The following is a 17,207-nucleotide window of genomic DNA, read 5'->3' as shown; positions in this document are numbered from 1 at the left end:
TGGTCTTACTGACAGAGTCCTTTGCTTTACAAAAGCTTCTCAGTTTCAGGAGGTCCCATTTATTCATTGCTTCTCTTATTGTCTGAGCTCCTGGGGTTCTGCTTAGGAACTGGTCTGCTGTGCCTATATCTTGTAGACTTCTTCCCACTTTATCTTCTATCAGGTTCAAAGTGATCAGAATAATGTTGATGTCTTTAATCCATTTGGACCTGAGTTTTGTGCATGGTGATAGATATGGATCTATTTCCATTTTTCTACAGGTTGACATCCAGTTATGCCAGCACCATTTGTTAAAGATGCTTTCCTTCTTCCATTGTATGCCTTTAGCTCCCTTGTCAAATATCAGGTGTTCATATGTTTGTTGGCTAATACCCGGGTCTTCTATTCGATTCCATAGGTCGATTTCTCTGTTGTTATGCCAATACCAAGCTGTTTTCAATACTGTTGCTCTGTAATAGAGTTTGAAGTCAGGGATGGAAATGCCTCCAGAAGTTCCTTTATTGTATAAGATTGTTTTGGCTATCCTGGGTTTTTTGTTTTTCCATATAAACTTGATTATTGTTCTCTCCAGGTCTGTGAAGAAGTTTGATGGAATTTTGATGGGAATTGCGTTGAATCTATAGATTGCTTTTGGTAGAATTGCCATTTTTACTATGTTGATTCTCCCAATCTAAGAACAGGGGAGATCTTTCCATTTTCTGGTATCCTCCTCAATTTCTTTCTTCAAGGACTTAAAGTTCTTGTCAAATAAGTCTTTCACTTCCTTGGTTAGAGTTACCCCAAGATATTTTATGCTATTTGTGGCTATCATGAAAGGTGATGTTTCTCTGATTTCCCTCTCTGCTTCTTTATACTTTGTGTATAGGAGGGCAACCGATTTTTTGGAGTTGATCTTATATCCTGCCACATTACTAAAGGTTTTTATCAGCTGTAGGAGTTCTTTGGTAGAGTTTTTGGGGTCGCTTATGTACACTATCATATCGTCTGCAAATAACGAAAGTTTAACTTCATCCTTTCCAATTCGAATCTCCTTGATCCCCTTATGTTGTCTTATTGCTATTGCTAGAACTTCAAGCACTATATTGAAGAGGTATGGAGAGAGTGGACAGCCTTGTCGTGTTCCTGATTTTAGTGTAATAGCTTTGATTTTCTCTCCGTTCAATTTGATGTTAGCTGTCGGCTTACTATATATTGCTTTTATTATATTTAGGTATGATCCTCGTATACCCAATCTCTCCAATACCTTTATCATAAAGGGGTGTTGAATTTTGTCAAATGCTTTTTCAGCATCCAATGAAATGATCATATGGTTTTTTTCTTTCAATTTCTTTATATGATGGATTACATTGATAGATTTGCATATGTTGAACCAGCCCTGCATCTCTGGGATGAAGCCCACTTGATCATAATGGATAATTTTTCTAATGTATTCTTGGATTCGATTTGCCAGTATTTTATTAAGTATTTTGGTATCAATGTTCATGAGTGAGATTGGTCTGTAATTCTCTTTCTTGGTTGTGTCTTTGTGTGGTTTTGGTATCAGGGTAACTGTAGCTTCATAAAAAGAGTTTGGCAATGATTCTTCTGTTTCTATATTGTGAAATACATTAAGGAGTATAGGTATTAGCTCTTCCTGGAAGTTCTGGTAGAATTCTGCATTGAAACCATCTGGACCTGGGCTTTTTTTGGTGGGGAGGTTTTTGATAACAGCTTCTAATTCTTCACAACTAACAGGTCTATTTAGATTGTTTACTTGCTCTTGATTTAACTTTGGTAAATGGTATTTATCTAAAAACCAATCCATTTCTTGTACATTTTCCAACTTTGTGGCCTATAAACTCTCGTAGTAAGATCTAATGATTCTCTGAATTTCCACTATGTCTGTTGTTATGTCCCCCTTTTCATTTCTGATCTTATTAATTTGAGTGTTCTCTCTCTGCCGTTTGTTAGTTTGGCTAGGGGTTTGTCAATCTTGCTGATTTTCTCCAAGAACCAACTTTTTGTTTCGTTGATTTTTTGGATTGTTTTCTGTGTTTCTATTTTGTTGATTTCAGCCCTCAGTTTGATTATTTCCAATCTTCTACTCCTCCTGGGAGCGTCTGCTTCTTTTTTTTTTCCAGAGCTTTTAGGTGTGCTGTTAAGTCTCCAATATATGCTTTCTCTGTTTTCTTTAATTGGGCACTTAGCACTATGAACTTTCCTCTTAGAACTGCTTTCATTGTGTCCCATAGGTTTGAGTATGTTGTGTCTTTATTTTCATTAAATTCAAGGAAGACTTTAATTTCTTTCTTTATTTCTTCCTTGACCCAAGGATGATTCAGTAGTTGACTGTTCAACTTCCACACATTTGTAGGCTTTCTGGAATTTGAATTGTTATTGAGTTCTAACTTTATTCCGTGGTGATCCGACAAGACACAGGTGATTACTAATATTTTTTTGTATCTGTGTAAGTTTGCTTTGTTACCGAGTATGTGGTGAATTTTCGAGAAGGTTCCATGAGCTACAGAGAAGAAGGTATATTCTTTCCTTTTTCGGTAGAATGTTCTATAGATATCTGTTAAGTCCATTTGATTCATTACCTCTAGCAATTCTCTTATTTCTCTGTTGAGTTTCTGTTTGATTGATCTGTCCATTGATGAGAGAGGTGTGCTGAAGTCTCCTACTATTAGTGTGTGTGATTTGATGACTGTCTTGAGTTCTAAAAGTTTTTCTTTTACATAAGTGGGTGCTTTTATATTAGGGGCGTAGATATTCAGGATTGAGACTTTCTCCTGATTAATTGTTCCTGTTAAGAGTATGAAATGTCCATCTCCATCTCTTCTGATTGATTTTAGTTTGAAGTCAATTTTGTTAGATATTAGAATGGCCATACCAGCTTGTTTCTTAGGTCCGTTTGCTTGGAAAACCTTTTCCCAACCCTTTACTCTGAGTAGATGTCTATCTCTGTGGTTGAGGTGTGTTTCTTGTAAACAGCAGAATGTTGGATCCTGTTTTCTTATCCAGTCTCTAAGTCTGTGTCTTTTTATAGGTGAGTTGAGTCTATTAATATTAAGTGATATTAATGACCAGTGGTTGTTGATTCCGTTTATTATTTGTGTGTGTGTGTGTGTGTGTGTGTGTGTGTGTGTGTGTGTGTGTAGTAGAGTTTGTGTGTTTCTCTTCTTTGAGTTGTGGTTGTGAAGGGTCGCTAGATGTCTGGGTTATTGTGGCAGTGATGGCAATGTTGGATTCCTTGGGTTGCGATTTTCCTTCTATTACTTTCTGTAGGGATGGATTTGTGGCTACGAATTGTTTAAATTTATTTTTATCCTGGAATATTTTGTTTTCTCCATTGATAGTGAATGATAGCTTGGCTGGGTATAGTAGTCTGGGTTTGCATCCATGGTCTCTTAGTTTCTGCAGTACCTCTATCCAGGATCTTCTGGCTTTCATGGTTTCTATAGAGAAGTCTGGTGTAAGCCTGATAGGTTTACCTTTAAAAGTCACTTGACCTTTTTCCTTTGCAGCTCTTAATATTCTTTCTTTAATCTGGATGTTTTGTGTTTTGATTATTATATGGTGAGGGGACATTTTTTTTTGATCCAGTCTATTCGGCGTTCTCTATGCTTCTTGAACCTTCATAGGAATATCGTTCTTTAGATTGGGAAAGTTTTCTTCTATAATTTTGTTAAATATATTTTCTGGGCCTTTGATCTGCAGTTCTTCTCCTTCTTCAATCCCTATTATTCTTAGATTTGGTTTTTTTATTGTGTCCCAGATTTCCTGAATGTTTTGTGAAGAGAATTTGTTGAATTTGCTGTTTTCTTTGACCAGAGCATTTATTTTCTCTATGGTATCTTCAGAATCTGAGATTCGTTCTTCTATCTCTTGTATTCTATTGGTTATGCTTGATTCTGTAGTCTTCGCTCGTTTACCTAGGTTTTCCATATCCAGCCGGTTCTCATTTTGTGTTTTCTTCATTGCCTCCATTTCAGTTTTCAATTCTTGGACTGTTTCCTTTATTTGTTTGATTGTTTTTTCTTGGTTTCTCAGGGTATCATTCACGGATTTACTCATTTCTTCAAACTTTTTGTTATATTTCTCATCCATTTCTATAGTCATTTCTTCAAACTTTTTGTTATACTTCTCGACCAGTTCCTTAAGGGAGTTATTCATATCCTGTTTAAGGGACTCTATTGCTTTCATAATGGCACTTTTTTCCACTTCATCTGGGTTAGAGTGTTCAAATCCTTCTGTTGTATGGTCGTTGGGATCTGGTGTTTTCATGTTGTTTTTCAGATTGTTGGAGGAGGTCTTGCCTTGGCATCTGCCCATCTCTTCGTTCAAATGCTCTCTATTGGAACTTCTGGTAGCAGGTCAGGTTCCCTTGTTGGGCAGGGAGTTCACTGATAGAATGCTTACCTTTCCTCAGGCAGGCTATTGAAGCACAGGCACTCCCTCTTTCCGGGATGCGCCTACAGATCAGGCCCAGTGTGCAAGGCAGCTGAGCTGGGGAAATTTTATGGTCCCAGTGGGAGGGGAGAAATATAGTAATTTGTACCTGGATGGAAACTGGGCTGGCAGGCGGGAGAGCTTAGCAGGGTGGAACCAGCACTGCAGGTTGACCTGGGAGTGTATGGGGTCGGGAAAAGTCTGAGCTCCTCCTCGCCGGGCCCCTGCCGCTGGCCTGAAGCAAACTCACCCCTCCGATGGCCCACTGGCTGGAGGCTGGGATGGCTGGCGGGGGCGCTAGCAGGGTGGAGCCAGCAGAGCAGGCTGACCTTGGAGTCTATGGGGTCGGGGAAAGACTGAGCTCCTCTTCGCAGGACCCCTGACGCAGGCCCAAAGCAAACTCACCCCTCCGATGGCCCTCTGAATGGAAGCTGGGATGGCTGGTGGAGGCGCTAGCAGGGTGGAGCCAGCAGAGCAGGCTGACCTGGGAGTCTATGGGGTCAGGGAAAGTCCTAGCTCCTCCTCGCCGGGTCCCTGCTGCAGGCCCAAAGCACACTCACCCCTCCGATGACCCTCTGGATGGAAGCTGGGATGGCTGGCGGAGTCTATGTGTTACTTTCATTGGTTAATAAAGAAACTGCCTTGGCCTTTTTGATAGGCCAGCCCTTAGGTGGGTGGAGGAGACAGAACAGAATTGTGGGAGAAAGAAAGCAGAGGCAGTCAGTCGCCATGACTCTCCTCTCTGAGACAGCTGCAGGTTAGAATCCTCCCGGTAAGCCACCACCTCGTGGTGCTACACAGATTAATAGAAATGGGTTAATCAAAATGTGAGAGTTAGTCAATAAGAGGCTGAAACTAATGGGCCAAGCAGTGTTTAAATGAATACAGTTTCTGTGTAATTCTTTCGTGTAAAGCTAGCCGGGCAGGCGACAGGAAGCGGCCCGCTGTTCCTACTACAGCTTCCTGGCCCACATCACTCACATTAGAGCTAGCTGGAGTAATTATTTGTGCTTGTTACTAGCCCATCATCCTCCCTAAGGTGTCAAGAACACCCTAGTATGTAACTCACACCTCCCTTTCCAGCAAGACTCATTATTCATCCAGGACTCTGAACAATTATTCTCTTCTCATGCATAACCATCTTGTGAGTCAGACCCTTAGTTCCTCTTGCATGCACATCTCTCCTGTTTCCTCCAGCTACAATTTAATACATTTACCTGTTTCTGTGTTCCTTTTTTATAAAAAATTGCTGAAAATTTTGCAAATCAAGCTAAAGACATTGTTCTACCTCTTCTTGTTGCTCTCTACTCACAAAATCCACAATTCCCCTACACTCTTCCTAATCCTGAATAGATTTCTCCTACTCCATTTCTATACATAATCACAAAAAGTAATGGCATCTGTCAGCCAGAGACTTTTGTCTTCCATCTGTCAGTCCAGAGAATCAGGGTCAGTGCAACCAACTAAGAAAAATGCTGAGGCACCTGTATCAAAGACTTTAAACATGACTGAGTAACTGACATGAAGAGGAAGAATTTCAACAGAACCTGCAGCCCTAAGAAGAGTAAAAGTAGAAGAAGGGGAAGAAAAACAGATAAGCTCTATAATAGCCCTCCAGAGTATTATAAATGTCTGCACTGAAAGAGACAAGAATATTACAATCAATAGGAAAAACGCAACACATTCCAGTTTTGTAAGTTATAGTCCAGAAAATAAAAGAGCAGCATGGAAAACTTACACAACATACATTTTCCAAAAATGACTAATCCTATGTTAATTATTGAATGAAAATGACCTGGAAGAACATCTCGACAAGAATTTCAGAACAATGATTAGAAGTATGTTTGAATAGCTCAAAGAAGATTGAGTACTACTCAGTGATTTTAAAAAAAATGGCATCTTGAAATTTAGGTACAAATGGATAGAACTAGAAAATACCATCCTGAGTGAGGTAATCCAGAACCAGAAAGACAAACACAGTATGTACCCACTCATAAATGGATATTAGATGTAAAGCAAAGGAAAATGGTCTAAAGTCCATGACCCCAGAGAAGCTAGGTAAGAAGAAGAATCCTAACAGAAACATACATGGATCTCCCTTGGGAAAAAGAAACAGACAAAATCTCCTGCGAAAATTGGGAACATGGGGGGGTGGAGAGAAGGGTGAGCAAAAGAGGAGGAGGAGAGGAGAAAGAAGAAGAGAACATAAGGTAACAGGAGAGTCGACATGGGGGAAGGACAGAAGAGGGGAGCAAGGAAAGAGATATCTTGCTTGAGGGAGTTATTATGGGGTTAGCAAGACCTGGCACTAGGGAAATTTTCAGGAATTCACAAGAATGACCACAGCTAAGAGCCTAAGCAACTGTGGAGAGGGTGCCTGAACTGACCTTCCCCTGTAATCAGATTGATGACTACTTTAATTGTCATCAAAGAACCTTCATCCAAGAACTGATGGAAGCAGATGTAGCAATTCATAGTGAAGCACTGGACTTAGCTCCCAAAGTCCAGTCGAACAGAGAGAGGGAGGAGTGATATTATAAGCAAAGGAATCAAGAGCATATTGGTGATAGCCACTGAAACAGCTTATTTGAACTAATGGAAGCTCACTGACTCTGGACTGACAGTAGGGGAACTATCAAAGGACCAAACTAGGTCCTCTGAATGTGGGTGACAATTGTATGGCTAGGACAGTCGGTGGGGCTACTGGCAGTGGGGCCAAGATTTATCCCTATTGTTTGAACTTACTTTTGGAGCCCATTTCCTTTGGAGGAATGCCTTACTCATTCTAGATGTAATGGTAAGAGCCCTGGTCCTGCCTCAAAGTGATAAGCTAGATTTTGTTGATTCCCCATGGGAAGCCTTACCCTATCTGAGGAATGGATGGTGGTGTTGTGGGGGAAAGGTGGAGGGAGCAGAAAAAGGATAGACAGTGGGAACTGGGATTAGTATGTAAAATTCCAATCAAATAATAATAAAAAATAAGGTACCACTGGACTCTTCCCTGCCCCCACTGCCACCCTTTTGTCTCCTGTGTCCTTGAAATACCAGGGGTCCCTATTTCAGTGCTGAGGAGTTCTGTCCAGAGAGGTGAGTGTGTGCTAGCCTGAGTAAACTGTCCTGGAGGACAGCACAGCCCCAAACCCTCAGCTTATGCTGCAGGGTCTTCTGTGTTCCACTGAACTTTACCCTGCCACCATGGTCACCCTTTTGTCTCCTGTGTCCTTGGAATACCAACTATCCCTATTTCAGTGCTGAGGAGTTCTATCCAGAGAGCTTATTCTGCAGGATCTTTTGTGTTTCACTCAACCCTACTCTACCACCAAGACCGCCCTTCGGTCTCCTGTGTCTTTGGAATACCAACTATCCCTACCTCAGTGCTAAGGAGTTCCATCCAGAGAGGAAGAGATGGGCAGGCGCCAATGTAAGAATTCCTCCAACAATCTGAAAGGCAACATGACATCGTCAGAATCCAGAGATCACGAAACTAGAAGAATTGAACATCCTACTCCAGAAGAAATAGAAGAAATTGACTCTAAGAGGAACTATATGAAAATAATAGAGGAACTTAAACAGGAGGTGAAAATCTGCCATAAAAAATGGAAGAGAAGTATAACAAAAAGATTGAAGAAATGAGTAAATCCATAAATGAAACCCTGTGAAACCAAGAAAAAAACAATCAAACAGGTAATAGAAAAAGTTTAAAAATTGAAAACTGAAATGGAGGAAATGAAGAAAATGCAAACTGAGGGCCGGCTGGCTATGGAAAATCTAGGTAAACAAACAGAGACTTCAGAAACAAGCATAATCAATAGAATACAAGAGATAGAAGAATGAATCTCAGATTATGAAGATACCATAGAGAAAATAAATGCTCTGACCAAAGAAAACAGCAAATCCAAAAATTCTCTTCACAAAACATTCAGGAAATGTGGGACACAATAAAAAAACCAAATCTAACAATAATAGGGGTAGAAGAAGGAGAAGACTTGCAGATCAAAGGTCCAGAAAATATATTCAACAAAATTATAGAAGAAAACTTCCCCAACCTAAAGAACGATATCCCTATGAAGGTTCAAGAAGCATACAGAACACCGAATAGGCTGGATAAAAAAAAAATCCCCTCGCCATATAATAATCAAAACATAAAACATTCAGATTAAAGAAAGAATATAAAGAGCTGCAAAGGAAAAAGGTCAAGTAACTTATAAAGGTAAACCTATCAGACTTACACCAGACTTCTCTATAGAAACAATGAAAGCCAGAAGGTCCTGGATTGAGGTACTGCAGAAACTAAGAGACCATGGATGCAAGCCCAGACTACTATATCCAGCCAAGCTATCATTCACTATCAACGGAGAAAACAAAATATTCCAGGATAAAAACAAACTTAAACAATACGTAGCTACAAATCCAGCCTTACAGAAAGTATTAGAAGGCAAATCACAACCCAAGGAATCCAACATTCCCAACACCACCTACAATAACTCAGACATCTAGCGACCCTTCACAAGCAGAACTCAAAGAAGGGAAAAACATACACTCCACTACCCAAAAAAAAAAAAATAACCGGAGTCAACAACCACTGGTCATTAATATCACTTAATATCAATGGACTCAATTCACCTATAAAAAGACACAGACTTAGAGATTGGATACAAAAACAGGATCCAACATTCTGCTGTTTACAAGAAACACACCTCAACCACAAAGACAGACACCTACTCAGAGTAAAGGGCTGGGAAAAGGTTTTCCAAGCAAACGGACATAAGAAACAAGCAGGTGTGGCCATTGTAATATCACAAAATTGACTTCAAACTAAAATCAATAAGAAGAGATGGAGATGGACATTTCATACTCATAACAGGAACAATTCATCAGGAGGAAGTCTCAACCCTGAATATCTATGCCCCTAATATAAAGGCACCCACTTATGTAAAAGAAACACTTGTAGAACTCAAGGCAGTCATCGAACCACACACACTAATAGTAGGAGACTTCAACACACCTTTCTCACCAATGGACAGGTCAATCAGACAGAAACCTAGTAGAGAAATAAGAGAATTATTGGAGGTATTGAATCAAATGGACTTAACAGACATCTATAGAACATTCCACCCAAATAGAAAAGAATATACCTTCTTCTCTGCAGCTCAAAGAACCTTCTCGAAAATTGACCACATACTCAGTAACAAAGCAAACTTCCACAGATACAAAAAAATATTAGTAACTGTTGGGATCCCAGTTTTTCCCCTGCCTCTCGAGCTGCAAATCAAGGACTGTTTTGGCTAACCAGCTTAAGCTTCCTGCTAGTTCCGTGCCTGCTCTGCTCTAGCCTGGTACAATAGCCGTAGGGCTTTGTATCACTTTAAAATGGTAATTTCTCAACCTGCCCAGGAAAGCCCACGGCGCCTAGGTCCCTCTAACCTGTCTGACACTGCCCTGCACCCCTTGCCCACCTGCCTGTGGAGAAGCCCACCTGCCTATGGAGGAGCTCTCACTCAGCACCAGCTTCCCCAACACCCTCTGGCTGGGAGGGGTTTCCCCTTCTTGGGCAAAAGAGTATATTGACCCTGGATTAACCTGAATAAACTGGCATTCACCTCTTGGCGAATGACCCGGACTCTCTGTATCTGTCTGTGTGCATCTCTGTTTTAACCCCTAGATCCTTGCCCAGCTCATGGGTTGGTACAGGAAGCCGTGGTCCATACTGGGAGAGTGGTGATACAGACCAGGGATGATGGAATGTTTTCCACAAGTATCCCCCTGTGTCTTGTCAGAGCACTATGTATTAAAGTTAGAATTCAACAACAATGCTCCCCCTAGGAAGTCAAAAAACTCATGGAAGCTGAACAGTCAACTACTGAATCACCCCTGGGTCAAGGAAGAAATAAAAAAAGAAATTAAAGTCTTTCTTGAATTTAATGAAAATAAAGACACAACATACTCAAACCTATGGGACACTATGAAAGCAGTGCTAAGAGGAAAGTTCATAGCACTAAGTGCCCACCTAAAGAAAACGGAGAAAGCACACATTGGAGACTTAACAGCACACCTAAAAGCTCTGGAAAAAAAAAGAAGCTGATTCACCCAGGAGGAGTAGAAGACTGGAAATAATCAAACTGAGGGCTGAAATCAACAAAATAGAAACAGCGAAAACAATCTAAAGAATCAATGAAACAAAAAGCTGGTTCTTGGAGAAAATCAACAAGATTGACAAACCCCTTTCCAAACTAATCAAAGGGCAGAGAGAGAGCATGCAAATTAATAAGATCAGAAATGAAAAGGGGGACATAACCACAGACACAGAGGAAATTCAGAGAATCATTAGATCTTACTACAAAAGCCTGTATGCCACAAAATTGGAAAATGTAAAAGAAATGGACATTTTTTTTAGATAAGTACCATATACCAAAGTTGAACCAAGGAAAGGTGAACAATCTAAATAGACCTGTTAGTCGCAAAAAATTAGAAGCTGTTATCAAATATCTCCCTACCAAAAATGCCCAGGACCAGATGGTTTCAATCTAGAAAGGATATGTATGTATTGTCTTCTTTGTTTCTATTTTAATGATTTTTGCCCTCAATTTGAATAGTTCATCTCATCTACTCCTCCTGAGTGAGTTTGCTTCTCTTTGTTCTAGAACTTTCAGATGTGTCTTTAAATACTTAGTGTTAGATTTCTCAAGGTTCTTTATGTAGGCACTTTCCCTTAACACTGCTTTCAAAGTTAGCTATATGTTTGCATATGTTGTGCATTCATTTTCATTTAATTCTAGGAAGTCTTTAACTTCTTTCTTTCTTTTTTCCTTGACCCAAGGGTGTCTCAGTTGAGCATTGTTCCATTTCTACAAGTCTGTGGGCTTTATGCAATGAATGTTGCTTTGAATTCTAACTTTAAGCCATGGTTATCTGATAAGATAGAAGGGGTTATTCCAATACTTCTTTTGAAATGTTGAGGTTTTCTTGTTACTGAGTATGTGGTCAATTTTAGGGAAGGTTCCATGAGGTGCTGAGCAGAAGGTATTTTGTATTTGGGTGGAATGTTATATATATGTCTATTAAACTCATTTGATTAATAACATTTGTTAGGTCCTTTATTTCTCTCTTAAGTTTTTGTCTGACAGTTCTGTCCATTGGTGAGAGTAGGGTGTTGAAACTTTAGTAATGTTTCTTTTACAAATGTAGGTGCCTTTGTGTTTGAAGTACAGATTTTCAGAATTGAGAATTTATCTTGATGGATTTTTCCAGGGATAAATATGAAATGACCTTATTCATCTCTCAATCAACATTTGTTAGAAGTCTAGTTTGTTAGCTATTCTAACAGCTACACCAGCTTGTTTCTTAGTTTCATTTGATTGGAAAACCTTTTCCCAACCCTTTACTCTGAGGTAATGTTTGTCTTTGAAATTGAGACATGTTTCTTATATGTAGAAGGATGGACCCTGTTTCTGTATCCAATCTGTTAACCTGTATCTTTTAATAGGCAAAGTTTGACCATTGATATTAAGGGATATTAATGACCAGTGATTGTTAGTTCCTGTTATTTTTTGTTTTCATAGTGGGGGTAGCATTGTGTGTGTGTATTTCCCTTCTTTGGGTTTTGATGGTGTGGAATTATCTATTGGCTGTGTTTTTGTGGGTGGAGATAACTTTCTTGTGTTGGACATTACCTTCTAGTACTTTCTGTAGGACTGGATTTGTGGATAGAAATGGCTTAAATCTGGTTTTGTCATGGAATATGTAGTTTCCTACATCTATGGTGATTTAACGATTCGGTGGTTATAGTAGTATGGACTGGCATCTATGATCTCTTAGTATCTGCAGAATGTCTATCCAGGACCTGGCTTCAGAGGTTCAGTTGAGAAATTGGGTATAATTCTGATAGATCTGCCATTATATGTCACTTGGTCTTTTTTATACCTCTTAATGTCCTTTCTTTATTCTGTATATTTAGGGTTTTGATTATTATGTGGTGAGGGAACATTTTTGGGTCCAGGCTACTTGGTGTTTTGTAAGCTTCTTGTACTTTCATAGGCATGTCCTTCTTTAGGTTGGGAAAGTTTTCTTCTCTGATTTTATTGAATAAATTTTCTGTTCCTTTGAGCTAGACTTCTCTCAATGTTTCTTCCCCAATGTGATATGACAGACTTTGTTTACTCCCCATGAGAGGTATCACCCTCTCTGTGAAGTACATAGGGGGTTGAGTGGGAGTAAGGTTGGGGGAGTGGAAGGAGGGGAGAGAGAGGGAACTGATATTGGTATATAATGTACCAAAAATATTGTTTTAATAAATAAGGATTGGTTTAAAAATAGAAAGTACATACTAAAGTTCTCAATTAAAAAAAGAGAGAAAGAAAATAACATTTATATATCAGATCTTTCACCAAAGCCTCAGGATCAACCTCACAGGGGGAAAACAAAAATAGTTAGATCCAAGTTACTCGACACCAGTGGCTAAGTAGAATCGAAGAAAATTTTAAGACTCTTGTACACATGAACTGACTGTAAATTTGACCTTTTGCATAAGATCCAGACAAACAAAATAAAATGCATGGAGAAGGGATCATGGAACCTTATTCCTAGATGAGGAACAATTGGCAGTAGATGCCTTCTGGGTCAGACAGAGTCAGTTTTCCTCAGGGGTGCAACCCATAAAGGCTACCTATTACCCAGTAAAGTGTCATGCACTTTGCACATACTGGCAACCACAAATGGACTCAGTAGTTTTAAATACTAAAGAACAGCATATAAATTTAGGAGAGAAATGTGATGTTCAAGACAAAGAATGTCGTGGAGAAGACAAAAGTTTTCATTCATGAAAGGATTCTTCAAAAAATAAAAACAAATAAGGGGAAACTGCATATATTATTAAATTATATATCCTTTAATTATGTCAAGACTCTGCATATGCCATTTTCCTTTCTTTCATGACCTAAAAAGTCCTTTTTCTTTACTAATGTGGTTTGCAACAGGACTATGAACCAAACTCATATTTAAATTGTAATTACATGAGTGGATGGTACTATTTAGCAGTGTTGTAAAATTGTCAAAGGTGGACGCAAAGGGGACAAAGTGGGTGACAAGACTTGAAGGACAGTTGAAGGAATCTGTTTCTTAACTGGAAATATTTCTGGGATGTTCCAATATTCTCAGATTGATGTTTTGTTTTTTTACTATCACAACTTTATTGTAGTTAGGGCTACTTGTTCATTCATCAGGAACTCTTCAATTCTATGTGTTTCTCTTTCTTATGCCTCTGCTGGTAAAACACCCACTGTGACAGAATGATCCAGTAACTTCTGTGTCTTCTTGATGTAACCGTATCACCATATTCTACTCAAAGTAAACAGCATAGCTAGATGAGAACATTTATAAAATAATTTTCTGGCCTTAGCAACATAAAGAGTATGTTTATAGTTTTAATGGAAGATAAATTCTTTTAGACATAGATCATAATTTTATCCATCACGGCCTTGCATCTATCCTGCTTTCAGATCCATCAAAAGCTCACTCTACATGGACCAGCCACAGTTTTACATAAGACCAATCACAAAGCTTGCATAAAGCAACCCACATTTTAGTTGTTCAAAATATTGTGTGTGGATCACAGTATGATGAGCCTTTCTGTTACCCATACAACTTAACAAACTTATTTGACAGTGTTCAAATCATTAAATATATTCTGTAGAGGCATATACAAAAAGTCACTGGGTGATTGTAGCTTAAAGTGTTTCTCACTCTGCTGCAGGTTGAGGCAGTTGTGATTAAACAGGGTTCCCAAAGGGCAATTCTGTGGTGCTACCAGTAGCCAAACTGCAGCTCTTTGAATCTCATGTGAAGTTTTTCAATGTTTCTGTGAAATGTCCAAAGCACCCAGGATACACTAATTATGGAATCTCTTATAGGCAATATTCTGTTGGATGATAAAAGCCTCCTTGGGCTTTTAGGGCAAACAGCAATTGACTGATAACTGTCAATCAAAGATCAAGTTGCCCTCTAGTTTATCCCAATTGAATCAAAACTAAACAATACAGTTTTGCTAGCATACAGGTCAACAGCAATAACCTTTTAAATGATATTTAACAATGCTGAATTCTCTATGAAAGACCCAAAAGACAATTCACTTTCTTCATTTGTTTCTACTAGAAGAGAAACTTTGACTGTACACTCATGTTTTGAGTGATATTTTACCCTCTTTATGTTTTAACTGAAACCAATATTCCAGTGTGGTTGTTTTCTTAAGATCCTAATTTCTTCCTTCTCAACTTCTTGTCTTCTCTGACATATTTCATGAAGAATTTAGTCTGGAAAACTTAAACATTTTACTACATGCAAATTACCTTTTACATTAATCTTTTTTTCTCTTCCTCCATACATTCTTTACATATACTGTTCAAAAATCTCTTCACCCCTACCTCACTAATTCTCTTTTCTTTCTACCGAGGTCCTTCACATTCTGAGCCATCTATAAACTGTGATTACCCTACTGCACTTTGTTACATAATAATCAATGCTGCTTTGAACAGACCCATGAGTAGGAGTATTCAGACAAACAAATTCTGAGCAGAAAAGCAGTAGAATGTTGAGAGTTGTCTTTTTTGTTTTATTTTTAAATCATCTCACATAATTAATATTATGCTTCTGAGAACATTTCAGTTCTAATGAATTACCTAATTTCAAGTAAGCAGATCAATTGTTAACCATTTATTTCACGAAATATAATTTATTTGCAAAATTTAGTAGCTTTGTATGTCTATAAAACATTATTAAAAGAGTGTTTCCTAATATTTTTAATTCATTGAGAATTTTATCCACCGTATCTTGGCCATTTCCTTTTAAGTTTGTACCTTTAAAAAATACTTCAAATTATACCCCTACTAATCCAGTTCTCCTTAATTTTCAGTGTTTTAAACATTTTTGGATTGTTTTAGCTCAGTCTTAACATTACTTACATTAAGAAAGATCATATCTTGTATGTTTGTATTTGTGTGCCTGGGCTATTTCACCGAAAACTGAATCCTTAAATTTACTCATATGGTTACAAATCAAAAGATTAATGTTGTTGAAACTGAATATATATAGAAACATATGTATATATGTGTGTGTGTTTGCTTATATATATATATATATATATATATATATATATATATGTTTGTGTGTGTGTGCCATTTATCTCCATGGTACGCTAAAATATTATGTATCTATATCAATTTGTGTTTTGAAATAATTGATGTCATTTTTCAAGATTATAGAAGCAACTTTCTTCATTCAGTTCTGCTGTGAACATAAGAAAAATTTAAGTAAGAAGACACCCCAAGTACCATGGAGGCTTTCCCTTAGACAGATAACAGCCTTCCCTCATCACATTTGTGTTGATATTTTGAAGTAAATGAATGAATGAACAGGTAAATAAGGGACAAAAAAATCCCATGCAATCTACTTACCTATGAAGCTATTGTTTGTTGTTTATACACCTTATCCAGAGTATGCAGAATCTTAGTACAATGAAGTCGTGATTCACAACAAAAGGACCCAAAGTGGGAAAACACATAGAAATGATGGCTGTGATGCTTATTAACCACCAATTGGGTTTATATAAAGCAGCAATTAAGCCTTGTAATATGGAGGAGAGGGTATAAAAAGCTACATAAGAAGACACTAGAAATAGGATGCTCTGAGTGGCTTTAGACTCTGGAGAAATTCTGAGGGATACATGAGCACTGCGGATGTGTTGAGTGTTCTGCTTGTGTCTATAAAGAATGGCAATCATAGAGCCACTGGACCAGATGATGAGCACAGAAAACAAGACTTCAGGGAAGACTAGCAGTGCTGTGAACAGTGATTCTGCAACTCTATCATGATCCCTAGTGGAGCAGTATAGATAGTCTCTTTTTACTGTCATGTTAATGTGACTCATTTTTATAATCTTAGACACAGGGATAATAAAATTTATGGTGATATAGAGGACCCAGCAGAGGGAAATAAAGAGGGTAATGTAATTTGAAGACTTGAATTTAAAATTCTTCCAAAAGGATTTCTGGGGACTGATGGTGATGGCCTGATAGATACTCAAGAGACAGGTAGTTCCCATAGACATGCTTCTGCCAAGTCTTTGAATATAGAAAAGAAATTCACACATGAATTCATTGAAAAACACTTTCATTTCAAGAGCTGCAATTGTAAGGGGCACCCCTTTAGAAAGAATGATCAAGCAGTTGGCTATGAACAGATGGGTGAGGATCAAATCTGTAGGCTTCAGTATATGTTCATGATAGTAAACAGCTAGATAGTGGAAAAGCAAAGAGATATTTCCCAGAATTCCAACTGTATTTTGTGATAAGAATATTATTCCTATTGCCAAATACTTTGAATGCATTTTGGTCTTTAGTAACTTTTCCTTTAAATTACAACAATATTTATTTCTCTGAGCACAATGGTGAATTTGTTTTAAGGGATGAAGGAACTGAAGAATTGCCTGATATTAAGAAACTAAAGCGGATGTGTGCAACATACTAACATGCCTCCTCAAATAACATATGTTTTGATAACTATTCTAGCTTTCAAGAAATATTTGCATTCTTGCAAAGCACATACATATGAATGTATGTATATGTCTTACAATATACAACATTTATAGTACAGCATTGTTACCAAGAGAAATCAATGATCAGTCACTGCAAATGAAAAGCACACTAAATTGTACATTTCCAGGATAAATTTTGATAACAATTCACATCAGAAAAGAATAGACTTCCATCACTGTCTACACTATATCA

The 17,207-nt window shown here is 38.1% G+C and overlaps 1 protein-coding gene across 1 annotated transcript; it reads right to left on the bottom strand.

The window, feature by feature from the left end:
* Positions 1–15,883: 15,883 nt before the first annotated feature.
* On the bottom strand, positions 15,884–16,807 carry LOC125396709 (vomeronasal type-1 receptor 4-like). Its single transcript, XM_048428715.3, has one exon. The coding sequence runs from the start codon at positions 16,805–16,807 to the stop codon at positions 15,884–15,886; it is 924 nt and encodes a 307-aa protein (XP_048284672.3).
* Between the last annotated feature and the right edge of the window lie 400 nt (positions 16,808–17,207).

Source organism: Myodes glareolus, chromosome 1, assembly GCF_982192425.1.
Source record: "Myodes glareolus chromosome 1, mMyoGla1.1, whole genome shotgun sequence".
Taxonomy (NCBI): domain Eukaryota; kingdom Metazoa; phylum Chordata; class Mammalia; order Rodentia; family Cricetidae; genus Myodes; species Myodes glareolus.
This window is presented reverse-complemented; position numbering and strand designations above follow the sequence as displayed.

Excerpts from the sequence above, each read along its gene's own strand:
- LOC125396709 (XM_048428715.3), bottom strand. The coding sequence starts at position 16,807 with ATGCATTCAAAGTATTTGGCAATAGGAATAATATTCTTATCACAAAAT.